The sequence below is a fragment of the Phalangium opilio genome, unplaced genomic scaffold (assembly GCF_054372755.1).
Source record: "Phalangium opilio isolate 3A_F unplaced genomic scaffold, DU_Popi_V2 ptg000026l_1, whole genome shotgun sequence".
Lineage (NCBI taxonomy): Eukaryota > Metazoa > Arthropoda > Arachnida > Opiliones > Phalangiidae > Phalangium > Phalangium opilio.
This window is the reverse complement of record NW_028324157.1, coordinates 4,161,779-4,180,929: the sequence shown is the minus strand read 5'-3', so window position 1 is coordinate 4,180,929 and position 19,151 is coordinate 4,161,779. Positions and strand designations below refer to the sequence as shown.

Genomic DNA, 19,151 nt, shown 5'->3' with positions numbered 1-19,151 from the left:
TAGAAATTTAAACAAATCATAAATGATGAATTTCTGTTAGTTAAAGTGTGTGTCAAGAGTAAGCCTAGTGGGACTTAAGAACTTAGGTAGTCGGTACACTAATTATAAGTCTCGTTCATGGCAAAATTGTTCATTTTAATTCTTTACCAATTTGAGCTGATTATCTTTATCTTTAATAAATATCTCCAAGTTTTCCAATGATTCAATGGATTTGCACGGTAGGTTTAGATTATCAACGTCTAATTTAGAGCTCTTTGGTTCCTTTTCAACCAGAAGCTTGTTAATCATTCTTCCGTTGCTATTTAGTTGGTGTTTAATCAACTCAAGTTCTCTGAATATTTTTTCAATTACTTTATCTGTCACTGAAAAAATAAAATTAGTGAAATTTCCGCCTGGTTACTATTATTAAAGATCACATATAATTAAATTTACTCTGGTTTTTGTTTTGGGATGAGGTTAGTCCACTATTAGAATAAGCATTAGCAGTCTTAGAAAAATTATTTCTATTATCAGAGTTTAGACTAGATGTCGATGAGCCTGGAGATCCTAGGTTAAACACTTAGTTTTAAATTATTGATGAATAAAAATAGAATTCAATTCTATTCAAAAACTCGAAATTCCATACCATTTTTTCTACTAAAGTTAGGACTAGATATTATTACGTCATTTCTATCGTTAGATATTTGCGTAGAATGTCGGTTTTCAGACGAAGGAAAGGATACTCTATCTTCCTGACTAAAGAGTGACGGTGACGATGAAGTCTTTGCTGCGTTAGCTGGATCATCTGTTCCTAATATAATTTGAAATAGGTCATTTTTTTCTAATTCAAAATGAAACTGGCCATTAATGGGATAGTATACATACGAGTTGCATGCAATGAGGATTCAGGGCTATCAAACAATTCTCATCCAATTCTTTTCTTTCGTTCAAGCTACGAGAAACAGGGCAATTGCTTTTAGGCAGATTTTCCGTAACTGTGAAGAACGCTTTGATTAATTTGATGTTAATTAGAATTGTTCAAAATTTAACCAGGGCATTACAAGTTTCTGATGGGAATTGTGGAGCTTTAGGAAGATGGACTGGGCCTTTAGGGTTTGAAATTGTTGATTCTAGAATTAGTACAGCAACGCATTTAGAATATTAATCAACAATATGGCTTAATTTTTTAAATCATACCACCTTCGCTGCTATCGTCATCGTTGATTATTTTATCTTTCAGACCTCGATTAACTCCTCTTTTGCGTTTCCTGTTTAAGACTCCATCTCTTATTTCACTATCAGTAACATCAGTGGCCACATCCGATATAAATTCACTTTCCTGTGCCTTTTTCTCCGCTAATTTATAGTTGTCTAATAAAAGAAAACAAAATATAAAACGTGACTTCACTTCAGCAATCTCTGTAAACATACCTGTTGTGTAGAATACTCTACTAACTCCATACTTCTTCCACGATGTGGTTGGCTTATCCGAGTTTACAATAGCTTTGATTATCCTGTCGTTAGAGCGATATGGGGGCCAAAAACAGTTTTTTCTTGCCCCATCCATCCAAACTTTATTAATAACCGCACATTCTGTTTCTCCATTGGATGTTTGCTCGGAAAACTCAACAACCATAAACATTATTAAGTCGAATGAGTGACTCTTACCCTGAAATATAGAATATTATAGTAAGTTTGATATTTTGAACACAATTAGAAGCATGGGAATTCTCAATTAAACAGGCAATTAAAAACACACTCGCAAACGTCTGTCATGCAAACAGTTGTAATAAGTTAACACTACTTGTTGTAGACATATTCAAACGTTCTATACTTAAGCTCCACAACGCTAATCTTAAACTCAGATGCAAAATAGATTATAGAGGTTTTACTGACCTGCACAGTCAGTTTTTGTGCAGTAGTGGAACTGATACGCCAGAAGTATTTGATTCTGACATAAAGTAGCATTTATTGTTAAATAGATTTGCTGACCAGGCTTTTAGATTTGACAGTTTTGATACTTTCTCAATGCCAAAATTTGAAGAAGCACAGGGATACGTATAAGCATCATTAACTTCTTTGTAATATTTTCCAATGAGATAGATAGCTTCATTGGCTTTCACTATGTTGTGAATTTGAATCACTTTTCCACACTTCAATTTACAACTGTTGTCACCAGATTTACTTGTTAAAGTGAAACCATTTATAAGTAATTTCTTATACTGAACACCGTCACAGTTCTGGAGTGTTGGTCCATCATTGTGCTCGTAACCTCGAGCAAGGGAGAAAACGGCGGGATTTCATGTGAATTAAGCCTAATTAGTAAGTGTATTAAAGAGACTAAGAAGCGCCATCTATCAACCACGCAAGTCAAATCTATATGGGTGAGTGACTCCCCCTTCGAACTGAGCGTGCTTGGGCCTTGTATAGCTCGTTGGTAGTGAGGTAGCCTAAATCCTGAAACCATCTCTGAAATGTTGTGCTTAAATATGTGGTGAATGGATTGCATGGAAATTTGTGGAATGAATAGTTGGTAACACTTATTATTAAAATATAAGAATGTAAAATAAGGATTATTAAAGCTTTCACATATATACGTTTATTGACAATTCCACAAATAAAAAGTAGTTTTCAAGCCCGGTAATCAAAGGCATTAAGTTCATACACTCTATAACATGCATAATTTTGCTATTAGTAACATGATACACTATGTAAAGTAAATTTACTGAACATAGAGTACAAAAGTTCTTTCTACATAAAGTTTTCGGAAATTTGGTCGATTGAACACATTTGTGGGTTAAAATCTTAGATCATTGAATCTAAAAAAATATCATCTAAAATTGCTGTTTTGTTTAAACGAAAAAACTACTGAATAGCTTTTGATTATTTGTAGTTAATCGTACTTTTCCAAAAAATCGATCGGAAAACCCAGAGATCTAACAACAGACACAAGCACATAAACGACCGTGACAGATCCTCTTCGTGACATACGTGACCTGTACATGTAAAAATAACGATCAATATTGGCAAAATTTAACCTAAAGGCAGCTTTATTAAAATGAAGCTTGGAAAGGATAATCGATCCACATCCAAGTATTTTGCGTGCACCCATGCGTCATTATACTGGGTCATACAAAAGTAATTAAATGAAAGTAAAAGGTATTAATAAAAGGCGGAGAAATAAGTTCATTTAAAACTCAAAGTAATTAAATGAAAGTATAAGGTATTAATAAAAGGCGGAGAAATAAGTTCATTTAAAACAAAGACAATAAGAATACTTTGAACAATATATACAGCGAGGAATTCGTTGCTCTGAGCTTGCTTCAGACAATATTGTCAGCTTTAAAAGTTAAACATCTAATAGTCCATGAGACAGAGGAAATTCGAGTATCAATCAGGGGACCAGAAATGTTTATGATTTTTAGTTAGGGGGTCACGTGGGGATGGTGAAAACGCGTGATAGCAATCTCGGTCGCCCAGCTATACAAGATGGCGGCCGATCCAAGATGGCGTCGCGCGCCTTTCTTTAAACGGCTATTACGTTTGACCTTTTGATCCGATTACAATGAAACTAATTTTATTCGATAGATTATATATATTGCTAAATATTTTGTCTTGTGAGTTATTTTTGTAAAACCAGCGGTTTGCCATCAAATTTAAAAAAACCACATTTTACATTATTATTTTAATCGATTTCTGCAACGCGGCGTCCTTAATATTCACTATTAATTTTTTTCTAGAGTACGGTGTGTTAAAATGGTTTTCTAGCTTTCATATGATCTTCACTATTAATTTTATTTTGGAGTACGGTGTGTTAAAATGGTTTTCTAGCTTTCATATGATCTAAATTTTGAACGGTTATTAAAGATACGTAACAATTTATCTGCAATTTAATATAGAAGTAAATTGTTTTTTCCACAAATTCTTCAGAAATCAACAAAATAACCTATAATTCAACATGGGAGGTCTCAAACATACTTCAATTAGTAATCAGTTGTTGCATTGAAATGGAATTCTATTTCCTACTGATTAGGTCCATATACGTGCAGACAGAAGTGAGATCAGACCAGAAGTACTGAGCTAAATAAATTCTTCTCTCGGCAAGAGTGAATGTTCTTGATAACACACCAACGGTTGGCCCTCTAGTAGCGGTTTCTGAGTTTCCCCTCCAAAACGTGAGACGCTCGCGGTGGTAGACGGCCGAACTAGATTCAAGGAGCCGCGTCCGTGTTCGGCCACTTTAGTTTGAGGGGAAGGGGGTAGGAAATGTTTTTGGAACTCGACCAATTTTTTTTCTCTGTAGTGTAGGCGCGATGGAAGCGGAAGAAAATCCTCAAATTTGTTCACTAGTGCCAGGATCTATTACCAATGCTAGAGCCCTTCACTTCGAGTCTCATCTCACTTCTGGTGCAGATAAATTAAAAACTTTTAAGTCACTTTATTCTCTATACATATGTGCAAAATAAAAATTAATCGTCATCGCTTTCATCAGAGTCTTCATTAGGTAGAGTGTACAAAGGTTCTTTTATCTCCATATTAGAGCATTCTTGAAGTTTGCATGCGGCTGTGCATTTCAGCTTGTTTAAAATGCTAGCGCAGTCTAGAGGACAACAATTTCTAGTTCAGTTGCAAGCCATTAAATTTAATACAGCTTCCGGAGCTTGGAGGATAACCATACAATTTATTTCTAGTTGTCCCTTGTCGTTAAGTTTCCATCCATGGCCTGCAGCCGGGTCTGGTATATCGGGAGAGCCAATTAAACTTCACTGCCAAATTGCAACTTGATAATTAGCGCGTAACGTGTGCTGGTGAAGGGTGTCTTTGCAAGGAGGTATTTGTCCTGATTCAATGTTTCCATTTTTGGCGCGGAACATTTGATATCGTAAAGCGTTAACATGAACGAACTTGGTTTTTGAGCAGTAAATTAGGTAAGTTAACGCTTCAAGTGAGGCCATGTGCATTTCAGTAAGCTCCCACTTTAAACCTAGATCCGATACGGCTTGCCTGATACTTGCATCTTGAGATATGCACTTGAACGCTTTGAGCTTTCCTTGACCTGAGAGGGCGCTCAATTTGTCACAACCAGTCCAGCTAAGAAGTGCGTCGCACGTATCTGATCCTAAAGTTGCAGCAACTTTTCCTACGTCAACGATTCTTACTTTATCCTTCGTGCCTCTCCTAACATAAATGTTACTTGAAATTTTGGAACTGAACGCTAGGCATAAAATGAGGACGTCAGTGTCGTCTGATGCTATTACAATGGTCGGGTAGTTCTTCTATGCGTGTTTTGCAAGAGAAATTAATCTTGTGTCGCCTTCTTCTTGGTTTGACTCCAAGAGAGTGATGTGATATTGTTAAAGGGAGTATATAAGGCAATTCAAATTTTGGGGCCAAAAACGTAACTAGCGCCAATTTACCCTATTTAATAAACCTGTTGTTAAAATGTGGTAATCTGGTGATCTACCCTAAATTTTGGTCTTTATACTCCCTTTAAGTTTCGAAACCTCCCTATAGAATTTAACACCAACCCGTAAATGGACGATGAGGGGGTCAATTTTATTACTTTTATTACTCGGAACTTGAGATGTGAAATTACCGTAATTTTCAAAAATGGTAATTTACCGGGTAAATTACCGAAAAGTTACCGGTAAATTACCGATTAAAATTTTGGAATAACAAAAATTACCGTAATTTATGGTATTTTATACTTTCACTGCCTTATTACCGTGGTAATTTACCGGTAAATTACCATTTTAAAATTACAGTAAGATATAAATCGGTAATTTACGCGGTATTTGGTAAATGATCGGTAATTTACGGACGGTAAATTACCGACTCACATCTCTACTCGGAACCATGATAACCCCTGCGTATTGAGAACTTTAGCCCACAAGCTATTGGATAAAACTTTATCGTATATATAAGATACTCTAAACCAAAGCTAAATTCAAAGTAAAACATTGAACTAAGACAAACTTGAAAAAGCTGCAATAACACGAGTGACGGCACTTCCCTTTTAACTTCAAACAAGTTGGGAAAACCAAAATATTACCTCTCCGTGTCAAGAAGATTATATAAACTTAAGTATCCAATGAAAACGTTATTATGTTTCTGAGTTGGGGTTTCCCATTTTTGTTGTTGTTTTGAAAAATATATCGCAATGCACGGGCCTTGATAGATATAGGAGGCAATGAATGAAATATATCACAATGCACGGGCCTTGATAGATATAGGAGGCAATGAAGGAAATATATCGCATGCACGGGCCTTGGTAGATATAGGAGGCAATGATAATCTCTCTCTTTGCACGAGAGGTTTATCTTTAATATTTAAATAAATATAATTATTTTTAATTATTTTAATCTTCAATAATTAACATTAATAATAGTTAAATCGTTTAAAATAAAGTTATACCTATTATCTTCTCAAACTTTGCTAATATTGACGTTTAAAGTGAAGGGTACCCCTCTTGCCCGCTTTTTTCAAATTTGGGGTATATATACGATTCGTTTCCATTATAATAGTAAGGAAAAAGCGCAATTGCGAAAACCTTTGGTGGCGATCCCACCTTAGGGAGGCTAGACGTTTCTCGTAACCCTAGCTGATCGCCGCGTATATCCTAAAACCAAACGATGATAACGGAGTAGAAGCCAATGATACAGATTGGTGTCTATGTGGAATAGACGGAAGACCAGTGGATGGTGGTGTTAGAAGCCAGTGTAAGTGCAGACTGGTGTCAATGTGGGATTGACAAAGAACAGAAGATGGTGGTGATTAGAAGCCAGTAAGAACAGACTGGTGTCCGTGTGGGATGGACAAAGACCAGAAGATGGTGGTGTGAGAACTCAAGTAGAGGAGCCATTTCCGTGACTGTGAAAGCAGTTCGGAAATGGCGAACACGTTTGCTCCGATACGCAAACTGCGAACGCGGTCACGTGGGTGTAACAACGGACAGACAGACAGACAGACAGACAGACACACAGACACACACACAGACACACACACAGACAGACACACACACAGACACGGCCGTTACAGAACCTCTCCTGGACTACGTCACACGGAGAGGTAAAAAGAGCTTATAAATTGTAATGTATATTTCATAATCGTTCAAAATTTAGATCATGTGAAAGCTAGAAGACCATTGTATTGCACCGTACTCCAGACAAATTAATAGTGAATATTAAGCACGTCGCGTTGCAGAAATGGATTAAAATAATGATGTAAAATGTTTTTTTTTAAATTTGACGGCAAACCGCTGGTTTTACAAAAATAACTCACAAGACAAAATATTTAGCCATATATATAATCTATCGAATAAAAGTGGTGTCATTGTAATCGGATCAATAGGTCAGACGTAATAGCCGTTTAAAGAAAGACGCGCGACGCCATCTTGGATCGGCCACCATCCCCAGGCAGCAAAACCACGTGTAAAACACGTTTTTTTTCGCAGATAGAAACACGTGTGTGAACACGTGTTTATTAAGGTGACTATGTCACCGTTATTCACGTGTTTTAACACGTAGATTTCACGTGGTTTCAACGTGACTAGACCCAATCGTAACACGTGTATGTCACGTTAAATAATAGTGTTGTTTACATTTTAGACACGTGCTTAATCGTGGTTTTTCCATTCAAAGTAACAACATTTACACGTTTAAATAACGTGATATATTGGGGTCAATTATTTAGTACCCCCTAACCCCCCCCCCAAAATGCATCAGTATATTCTAGACATGTTTAATGTAGGCTTATTCAAACAATGTGGAATAATTATAGATAAAACTATTGTTTTTGTTAAATTTTTAAGTTTATTTTTTCTCAGTGAAAATGGTTTATTTAGATAAAAATGGTTTGTATTTGTAGGTAGCGCGTCAGGTAAGACTTCACGGGTCAGTCAAACCCACTCCCTTGCTCTTCGACATTCTTTTCTTTGCTTGTTTTAGCCATTCCTTTATTATATTTTCGACCTCTGCCTCTTCAACCTTTTTGAAGTTATTATTGGCTCTTACAGCGCCTAATTGATTGAAATTATATTAGAATGCGACTTTAAAATCATGACCATAAGAACTTACATATAACCGCATCTTTGGCATTTAGTACATGGAAGGGTTTTTTATCTTTACCCTTCCAATTAAATTGTTCAGCTAAACAATCATGCATGAGTTTTCCTAAAACTCTACGAGTAGCATCACCGACGTCTCGTCCGCCCAAACCTCCAAGATACGAGATCTAGAAATTTAAACAAATCATAAATGATGAATTTCTGTTAGTTAAAGTGTGTGTCAAGAGTAAGCCTAGTGGGACTTAAGAACTTAGGTAGTCGGTACACTAATTATAAGTCTCGTTCATGGCAAAATTGTTCATTTTAATTCTTTACCAATTTGAGCTGATTATCTTTATCTTTAATAAATATCTCCAAGTTTTCCAATGATTCAATGGATTTGCACGGTAGGTTTAGATTATCAACGTCTAATTTAGAGCTCTTTGGTTCCTTTTCAACCAGAAGCTTGTTAATCATTCTTCCGTTGCTATTTAGTTGGTGTTTAATCAACTCAAGTTCTCTGAATATTTTTTCAATTACTTTATCTGTCACTGAAAAAATAAAATTAGTGAAATTTCCGCCTGGTTACTATTATTAAAGATCACATATAATTAAATTTACTCTGGTTTTTGTTTTGGGATGAGGTTAGTCCACTATTAGAATAAGCATTAGCAGTCTTAGAAAAATTATTTCTATTATCAGAGTTTAGACTAGATGTCGATGAGCCTGGAGATCCTAGGTTAAACACTTAGTTTTAAATTATTGATGAATAAAAATAGAATTCAATTCTATTCAAAAACTCGAAATTCCATACCATTTTTTCTACTAAAGTTAGGACTAGATATTATTACGTCATTTCTATCGTTAGATATTTGCGTAGAATGTCGGTTTTCAGACGAAGGAAAGGATACTCTATCTTCCTGACTAAAGAGTGACGGTGACGATGAAGTCTTTGCTGCGTTAGCTGGATCATCTGTTCCTAATATAATTTGAAATAGGTCATTTTTTTCTAATTCAAAATGAAACTGGCCATTAATGGGATAGTATACATACGAGTTGCATGCAATGAGGATTCAGGGCTATCAAACAATTCTCATCCAATTCTTTTCTTTCGTTCAAGCTACGAGAAACAGGGCAATTGCTTTTAGGCAGATTTTCCGTAACTGTGAAGAACGCTTTGATTAATTTGATGTTAATTAGAATTGTTCAAAATTTAACCAGGGCATTACAAGTTTCTGATGGGAATTGTGGAGCTTTAGGAAGATGGACTGGGCCTTTAGGGTTTGAAATTGTTGATTCTAGAATTAGTACAGCAACGCATTTAGAATATTAATCAACAATATGGCTTAATTTTTTAAATCATACCACCTTCGCTGCTATCGTCATCGTTGATTATTTTATCTTTCAGACCTCGATTAACTCCTCTTTTGCGTTTCCTGTTTAAGACTCCATCTCTTATTTCACTATCAGTAACATCAGTGGCCACATCCGATATAAATTCACTTTCCTGTGCCTTTTTCTCCGCTAATTTATAGTTGTCTAATAAAAGAAAACAAAATATAAAACGTGACTTCACTTCAGCAATCTCTGTAAACATACCTGTTGTGTAGAATACTCTACTAACTCCATACTTCTTCCACGATGTGGTTGGCTTATCCGAGTTTACAATAGCTTTGATTATCCTGTCGTTAGAGCGATATGGGGGCCAAAAACAGTTTTTTCTTGCCCCATCCATCCAAACTTTATTAATAACCGCACATTCTGTTTCTCCATTGGATGTTTGCTCGGAAAACTCAACAACCATAAACATTATTAAGTCGAATGAGTGACTCTTACCCTGAAATATAGAATATTATAGTAAGTTTGATATTTTGAACACAATTAGAAGCATGGGAATTCTCAATTAAACAGGCAATTAAAAACACACTCGCAAACGTCTGTCATGCAAACAGTTGTAATAAGTTAACACTACTTGTTGTAGACATATTCAAACGTTCTATACTTAAGCTCCACAACGCTAATCTTAAACTCAGATGCAAAATAGATTATAGAGGTTTTACTGACCTGCACAGTCAGTTTTTGTGCAGTAGTGGAACTGATACGCCAGAAGTATTTGATTCTGACATAAAGTAGCATTTATTGTTAAATAGATTTGCTGACCAGGCTTTTAGATTTGACAGTTTTGATACTTTCTCAATGCCAAAATTTGAAGAAGCACAGGGATACGTATAAGCATCATTAACTTCTTTGTAATATTTTCCAATGAGATAGATAGCTTCATTGGCTTTCACTATGTTGTGAATTTGAATCACTTTTCCACACTTCAATTTACAACTGTTGTCACCAGATTTACTTGTTAAAGTGAAACCATTTATAAGTAATTTCTTATACTGAACACCGTCACAGTTCTGGAGTGTTGGTCCATCATTGTGCTCGTAACCTCGAGCAAGGGAGAAAACGGCGGGATTTCATGTGAATTAAGCCTAATTAGTAAGTGTATTAAAGAGACTAAGAAGCGCCATCTATCAACCACGCAAGTCAAATCTATATGGGTGAGTGACTCCCCCTTCGAACTGAGCGTGCTTGGGCCTTGTATAGCTCGTTGGTAGTGAGGTAGCCTAAATCCTGAAACCATCTCTGAAATGTTGTGCTTAAATATGTGGTGAATGGATTGCATGGAAATTTGTGGAATGAATAGTTGGTAACACTTATTATTAAAATATAAGAATGTAAAATAAGGATTATTAAAGCTTTCACATATATACGTTTATTGACAATTCCACAAATAAAAAGTAGTTTTCAAGCCCGGTAATCAAAGGCATTAAGTTCATACACTCTATAACATGCATAATTTTGCTATTAGTAACATGATACACTATGTAAAGTAAATTTACTGAACATAGAGTACAAAAGTTCTTTCTACATAAAGTTTTCGGAAATTTGGTCGATTGAACACATTTGTGGGTTAAAATCTTAGATCATTGAATCTAAAAAAATATCATCTAAAATTGCTGTTTTGTTTAAACGAAAAAACTACTGAATAGCTTTTGATTATTTGTAGTTAATCGTACTTTTCCAAAAAATCGATCGGAAAACCCAGAGATCTAACAACAGACACAAGCACATAAACGACCGTGACAGATCCTCTTCGTGACATACGTGACCTGTACATGTAAAAATAACGATCAATATTGGCAAAATTTAACCTAAAGGCAGCTTTATTAAAATGAAGCTTGGAAAGGATAATCGATCCACATCCAAGTATTTTGCGTGCACCCATGCGTCATTATACTGGGTCATACAAAAGTAATTAAATGAAAGTAAAAGGTATTAATAAAAGGCGGAGAAATAAGTTCATTTAAAACTCAAAGTAATTAAATGAAAGTATAAGGTATTAATAAAAGGCGGAGAAATAAGTTCATTTAAAACAAAGACAATAAGAATACTTTGAACAATATATACAGCGAGGAATTCGTTGCTCTGAGCTTGCTTCAGACAATATTGTCAGCTTTAAAAGTTAAACATCTAATAGTCCATGAGACAGAGGAAATTCGAGTATCAATCAGGGGACCAGAAATGTTTATGATTTTTAGTTAGGGGGTCACGTGGGGATGGTGAAAACGCGTGATAGCAATCTCGGTCGCCCAGCTATACAAGATGGCGGCCGATCCAAGATGGCGTCGCGCGCCTTTCTTTAAACGGCTATTACGTTTGACCTTTTGATCCGATTACAATGAAACTAATTTTATTCGATAGATTATATATATTGCTAAATATTTTGTCTTGTGAGTTATTTTTGTAAAACCAGCGGTTTGCCATCAAATTTAAAAAAACCACATTTTACATTATTATTTTAATCGATTTCTGCAACGCGGCGTCCTTAATATTCACTATTAATTTTTTTCTAGAGTACGGTGTGTTAAAATGGTTTTCTAGCTTTCATATGATCTTCACTATTAATTTTATTTTGGAGTACGGTGTGTTAAAATGGTTTTCTAGCTTTCATATGATCTAAATTTTGAACGGTTATTAAAGATACGTAACAATTTATCTGCAATTTAATATAGAAGTAAATTGTTTTTTCCACAAATTCTTCAGAAATCAACAAAATAACCTATAATTCAACATGGGAGGTCTCAAACATACTTCAATTAGTAATCAGTTGTTGCATTGAAATGGAATTCTATTTCCTACTGATTAGGTCCATATACGTGCAGACAGAAGTGAGATCAGACCAGAAGTACTGAGCTAAATAAATTCTTCTCTCGGCAAGAGTGAATGTTCTTGATAACACACCAACGGTTGGCCCTCTAGTAGCGGTTTCTGAGTTTCCCCTCCAAAACGTGAGACGCTCGCGGTGGTAGACGGCCGAACTAGATTCAAGGAGCCGCGTCCGTGTTCGGCCACTTTAGTTTGAGGGGAAGGGGGTAGGAAATGTTTTTGGAACTCGACCAATTTTTTTTCTCTGTAGTGTAGGCGCGATGGAAGCGGAAGAAAATCCTCAAATTTGTTCACTAGTGCCAGGATCTATTACCAATGCTAGAGCCCTTCACTTCGAGTCTCATCTCACTTCTGGTGCAGATAAATTAAAAACTTTTAAGTCACTTTATTCTCTATACATATGTGCAAAATAAAAATTAATCGTCATCGCTTTCATCAGAGTCTTCATTAGGTAGAGTGTACAAAGGTTCTTTTATCTCCATATTAGAGCATTCTTGAAGTTTGCATGCGGCTGTGCATTTCAGCTTGTTTAAAATGCTAGCGCAGTCTAGAGGACAACAATTTCTAGTTCAGTTGCAAGCCATTAAATTTAATACAGCTTCCGGAGCTTGGAGGATAACCATACAATTTATTTCTAGTTGTCCCTTGTCGTTAAGTTTCCATCCATGGCCTGCAGCCGGGTCTGGTATATCGGGAGAGCCAATTAAACTTCACTGCCAAATTGCAACTTGATAATTAGCGCGTAACGTGTGCTGGTGAAGGGTGTCTTTGCAAGGAGGTATTTGTCCTGATTCAATGTTTCCATTTTTGGCGCGGAACATTTGATATCGTAAAGCGTTAACATGAACGAACTTGGTTTTTGAGCAGTAAATTAGGTAAGTTAACGCTTCAAGTGAGGCCATGTGCATTTCAGTAAGCTCCCACTTTAAACCTAGATCCGATACGGCTTGCCTGATACTTGCATCTTGAGATATGCACTTGAACGCTTTGAGCTTTCCTTGACCTGAGAGGGCGCTCAATTTGTCACAACCAGTCCAGCTAAGAAGTGCGTCGCACGTATCTGATCCTAAAGTTGCAGCAACTTTTCCTACGTCAACGATTCTTACTTTATCCTTCGTGCCTCTCCTAACATAAATGTTACTTGAAATTTTGGAACTGAACGCTAGGCATAAAATGAGGACGTCAGTGTCGTCTGATGCTATTACAATGGTCGGGTAGTTCTTCTATGCGTGTTTTGCAAGAGAAATTAATCTTGTGTCGCCTTCTTCTTGGTTTGACTCCAAGAGAGTGATGTGATATTGTTAAAGGGAGTATATAAGGCAATTCAAATTTTGGGGCCAAAAACGTAACTAGCGCCAATTTACCCTATTTAATAAACCTGTTGTTAAAATGTGGTAATCTGGTGATCTACCCTAAATTTTGGTCTTTATACTCCCTTTAAGTTTCGAAACCTCCCTATAGAATTTAACACCAACCCGTAAATGGACGATGAGGGGGTCAATTTTATTACTTTTATTACTCGGAACTTGAGATGTGAAATTACCGTAATTTTCAAAAATGGTAATTTACCGGGTAAATTACCGAAAAGTTACCGGTAAATTACCGATTAAAATTTTGGAATAACAAAAATTACCGTAATTTATGGTATTTTATACTTTCACTGCCTTATTACCGTGGTAATTTACCGGTAAATTACCATTTTAAAATTACAGTAAGATATAAATCGGTAATTTACGCGGTATTTGGTAAATGATCGGTAATTTACGGACGGTAAATTACCGACTCACATCTCTACTCGGAACCATGATAACCCCTGCGTATTGAGAACTTTAGCCCACAAGCTATTGGATAAAACTTTATCGTATATATAAGATACTCTAAACCAAAGCTAAATTCAAAGTAAAACATTGAACTAAGACAAACTTGAAAAAGCTGCAATAACACGAGTGACGGCACTTCCCTTTTAACTTCAAACAAGTTGGGAAAACCAAAATATTACCTCTCCGTGTCAAGAAGATTATATAAACTTAAGTATCCAATGAAAACGTTATTATGTTTCTGAGTTGGGGTTTCCCATTTTTGTTGTTGTTTTGAAAAATATATCGCAATGCACGGGCCTTGATAGATATAGGAGGCAATGAATGAAATATATCACAATGCACGGGCCTTGATAGATATAGGAGGCAATGAAGGAAATATATCGCATGCACGGGCCTTGGTAGATATAGGAGGCAATGATAATCTCTCTCTTTGCACGAGAGGTTTATCTTTAATATTTAAATAAATATAATTATTTTTAATTATTTTAATCTTCAATAATTAACATTAATAATAGTTAAATCGTTTAAAATAAAGTTATACCTATTATCTTCTCAAACTTTGCTAATATTGACGTTTAAAGTGAAGGGTACCCCTCTTGCCCGCTTTTTTCAAATTTGGGGTATATATACGATTCGTTTCCATTATAATAGTAAGGAAAAAGCGCAATTGCGAAAACCTTTGGTGGCGATCCCACCTTAGGGAGGCTAGACGTTTCTCGTAACCCTAGCTGATCGCCGCGTATATCCTAAAACCAAACGATGATAACGGAGTAGAAGCCAATGATACAGATTGGTGTCTATGTGGAATAGACGGAAGACCAGTGGATGGTGGTGTTAGAAGCCAGTGTAAGTGCAGACTGGTGTCAATGTGGGATTGACAAAGAACAGAAGATGGTGGTGATTAGAAGCCAGTAAGAACAGACTGGTGTCCGTGTGGGATGGACAAAGACCAGAAGATGGTGGTGTGAGAACTCAAGTAGAGGAGCCATTTCCGTGACTGTGAAAGCAGTTCGGAAATGGCGAACACGTTTGCTCCGATACGCAAACTGCGAACGCGGTCACGTGGGTGTAACAACGGACAGACAGACAGACAGACAGACAGACACACAGACACACACACAGACACACACACAGACAGACACACACACAGACACGGCCGTTACAGAACCTCTCCTGGACTACGTCACACGGAGAGGTAAAAAGAGCTTATAAATTGTAATGTATATTTCATAATCGTTCAAAATTTAGATCATGTGAAAGCTAGAAGACCATTGTATTGCACCGTACTCCAGACAAATTAATAGTGAATATTAAGCACGTCGCGTTGCAGAAATGGATTAAAATAATGATGTAAAATGTTTTTTTTTAAATTTGACGGCAAACCGCTGGTTTTACAAAAATAACTCACAAGACAAAATATTTAGCCATATATATAATCTATCGAATAAAAGTGGTGTCATTGTAATCGGATCAATAGGTCAGACGTAATAGCCGTTTAAAGAAAGACGCGCGACGCCATCTTGGATCGGCCACCATTTGTATAGCTCGGCAACCTAGATTGCTATCACGCGTTTTCACCATCCCCACGTGACACCCTATCTAGAAAACATAAATATTTCTGGTACCCCGAGTTGATACTCAAAAGTAATTTTTTGGCGCCTGGCTCACGGACTATAATACTTAAGAGCCAATGTTGCCCGGATGTTGAAAGTAACCGGAAAGTTCAACTGGGAAGATTTTCTTGCCTATAGAGACACTAAACAAAAATATTTTTAAGCCCACCTCTATGAAATTTCTTCAAGATAGTGGTTTTTAATTATCTACCCTGCAAATTCAATAAAACTTTGCTTTTTATGGTATAATCGTGAATCCAAAATGTTACGGGTCCGGAATACGACGTTCTTATGAGACTTAATTTCTTGGAGTTTGCCGATCCAATCTTGATGAATTCAATTTAACCATTTTATCCCAGTTTCCATGATATCAACCGTGCAGATTGGTCAAATAAGAAGTTTTTATGACAATATTCCTTTTGTCAGAATGGATATATCAGTTCGTTATGTTTTTACGTGAAAAGGGAGAAACCTTTGAAATAAATTCTTTAACCATAAGACATTATGTTTTGATAGTATACATACATTATAGTTATGACAACTTATTATAAACTTATTGCGATAATTACCAATTTTAGAAAATCTGGTAAGAGACTGGACTGTGGCGAATGTTTTCACCCTCTATAATTTCAAGTCGGGGCCTTATAAATGTATTTTTAAAGGAATGGATCCCCAAATTTTTATGCTATAATCCCTCCTGTTAACCCAAAACCAAGCTTTCAAGTTTAAATTAAAACCTTTTTCAAAGTTTTTATATTAATCGGTAGAACTTTTTCCATTGAGGGCCTTTTTTCCTAAACATTGATAGCCAAGGCCAACAGAGGCTAGCGTTCTTATCGGGTATAAAACCATATTCCCCACTAGATGTAACAATTTACATTCTTTTGGAATGCATTTTCAGAGAATTAATTTTGATTTTATTTAATTAAATTCTGTAAATTATCATTGATGTATAAGAATATATCTTGGCAGTGAAGTTTAGAGGCAGATGAAATATATTTTTAAAAATATTAAAAATATTATAAAGAATTTAATTTCAGTCATAACATTAACTTTACCAAAGGACTGTTGACCTTTTCTGGTAAAAATAAATTTATGGGTATACTATTCCTTTAATCAACTTCACCTTCATGTCTCTTATATTCTTATAGCTGAATAATATTATTTTTTTGGCACGGCATGAATTTTGCAAAATAACCTTGGAGCAAACGTTGGAAAACAGATCAAAGCCTTCTTCAAAACATTTACTCTTGGCAACCAACTCAATCGGTCCGACATTTCGGAGAGATTTTTCCATTTCGCGACTTAATCAAAAATCCGTAGATAAATAAATGTCTCGTGGTTTTCTCATCGACTTCGAATTTTATCATAGATCTCGAAATATATTTACATATTAACAGGATATTCATTCTATGTTAGCTAGCGTAACAAAATAGGACTTCCTATATAGGTTGACATAAAAAATCATTTTAAAATTAGATAAGATACGGTGGTTGCCCGTTTCCGCACAGTTTTATTTTACAGATCTTAAAAACCTATATCCCGTTTCCGCACAGTTTTATTTTACAGATCTTAAAAAATCTATATCACCTCTCCGCACAATTTGCAAATAAAACATTTTCATTTTATTGTTGATAATAAAATTTTAGATGGTGTTAAAAGAAACATATATTTATAACGCAGCTTCTACAATCGGAATTGAAAAATTAATATTTTACTTTTATTTTTTTAACATAAAGACACTTGTTTTTTTAATGCTTAAGTCTATCAATGCATTTTTCTATATCGATAGTGATAATGCAATGGTACAATCAAAAGTTAAATAGCAAGCTTCTTTCGGAGTATAGCCTTTCCTAACCCTAACCCTAACGGAACCAAAACCAAACCGAACCCTTAATCTTTAAGGAAATGGGTTATGGTAAAAACTTGTGAACTAAAACTTTGAACTAAAAACTGTGCGCAAATGCGCCGTAAAAATTGTGCGGAATTGGGCTAAGATTCTCGAAAATGTTGTGGAAATGGTCATACTCGGACACGGTGACACTGATAGGGCGTTAGCCCTACCAGAAATAGTAAAGACCGCCGAAATGACGTCCCGAAATAATACCTCGAATAGGTCGACAAAGCTACCATTACACGCGTCATGTCACGCATAATCCAAAACGGTTTGAAAATTGTCCATCGGTTCAGAAAATCAAAATATATGACACAAAATATGACGTTCAAAGCATTGGGAAATAAGCCAAACTATTATCTCTTTTTATCCATATCAACTTAGCTCCGTAGTAAAACATAACGATCAGTAAAACATGATGTTCAAATCATAGCATAGTTTGAATCTGAAATTTCGAGAATTACGTTCAGTAATGGGGCGATTTTAAAGCTAATTGTCAGTAAGCTCGATTTCGAAAGGACGATTGGATACCAACTTAGGAGGAAATATTTTGGATGGCGCTTTGGAAAGCAGAGATGTTGAATTTGTGTACTGGATAGTGTTTAGGCAGTAAATTCGTGATTACTAAAGTTGGAGAATTTTAGCAATTAAAGGTTTTGAAAATATTCTATATAAAGCACGAAGGTTGCGTTTTGGTCGAATTCTTCTGTGGCTTTCCGGTAATAAATGTTTGTGGGGTTTTTGGCTGTCTTTTTGGTAGTTAATGTTTTGGTGGCGTATCGGCAGTTCTTGGTTGGGTTACTTTTCGTTAATAAATGTTCGGGTGTCTTTTCGTTAGTTAATGTTTTGAGTGCTTACAGATTAAATATCCTGGCTGATTTCCACTTTGCATAGTTGGTAATCTGTCTACCATATAAGTGTAGCAGTGTATCAGGAATGAAAATTCACCATGACATGCATTAGAGAATTCTGTATCAACAACCAATTCTTGAAGAACGATGCGAATGCCAATTCTCATAACTCTCTGAGGGTTATGTTTTGAATTATGAGAATATTTAAATATAGTATTTCACTTATCTGACTATAATTCGCCAGTTCTCATTTCCCATATTTCAGCGTGAAACTAAAGTTTCTCTGGTGTGAACATATTGTTTTTCTGTTCGTGAAGTTTACTACGGAGCTTAGTTAATATAGATAAAAGTAAAATAATCGTTCGGCTTATTTGCCAATGTTTTGAACGTCATCGTTTTTTCATAACTTTTTATTTTCTGAAACGATTTACAATTTGAAAATGGTTTTCGATTCTGCGTAACAAGATGCGTGTAATGAGAGCATTGTCGACCTATTTGAGGTTATATTTTGTGATCTCAATACCGGGGGCATTTTCTATTTCCGTTATGGTAAGCGAAATCGTGTCCTTTTTAATTTTAGAATAGTTTTGTGAAGTCATACTATCTAGTGAGTCCTATTTTGTTACTCTAGTTCTAATAGGAAAAAATGGCAGCGAAATGAAAATATACAGAAACTTGTACAAACGCGTTGTATAAAGGGGTAGTCGTTTAATGTTGTAGGCTGTGTTA

General features: G+C 35.7%; 2 protein-coding genes across 4 annotated transcripts; both read right to left on the bottom strand.

Annotated features, from left to right (window-relative positions):
* Nucleotides 1-426: 426 nt before the first annotated feature.
* On the bottom strand, nt 427-2,243 carry LOC149691532 (uncharacterized). Of its 2 annotated transcripts, none has more exons than XM_089869527.1 (7): nt 1,876-2,243; nt 1,411-1,648; nt 1,177-1,350; nt 1,041-1,109; nt 865-974; nt 626-790; nt 427-546 (listed from the first exon to the last, which is right to left on the bottom strand). In XM_089869527.1, exons 1-6 carry the CDS (start codon nt 1,945-1,947, stop codon nt 659-661), a joined length of 795 nt encoding a protein of 264 aa, XP_089725653.1. In that variant the 5' UTR covers nt 1,948-2,243; the 3' UTR covers nt 427-546; nt 626-658. The 2 variants fall into 2 exon arrangements, with proteins under 2 accessions (XP_089725653.1, XP_089725654.1); XM_089869528.1 differs by having other exon boundaries at nt 1,180-1,350.
* A 6,395-nt stretch (nt 2,244-8,638) lies between these two features.
* LOC149691531 (uncharacterized) lies at nt 8,639-10,455 on the bottom strand. 2 transcript variants are annotated; one of them, XM_089869524.1, is made up of 7 exons: nt 10,088-10,455; nt 9,623-9,860; nt 9,389-9,562; nt 9,253-9,321; nt 9,077-9,186; nt 8,838-9,002; nt 8,639-8,758 (listed from the first exon to the last, which is right to left on the bottom strand). In XM_089869524.1, exons 1-6 carry the CDS (start codon nt 10,157-10,159, stop codon nt 8,871-8,873), a joined length of 795 nt encoding a protein of 264 aa, XP_089725650.1. In that variant the 5' UTR covers nt 10,160-10,455; the 3' UTR covers nt 8,639-8,758; nt 8,838-8,870. The 2 variants fall into 2 exon arrangements, with proteins under 2 accessions (XP_089725650.1, XP_089725652.1); XM_089869526.1 differs by having other exon boundaries at nt 9,392-9,562.
* Between the last annotated feature and the right edge of the window lie 8,696 nt (nt 10,456-19,151).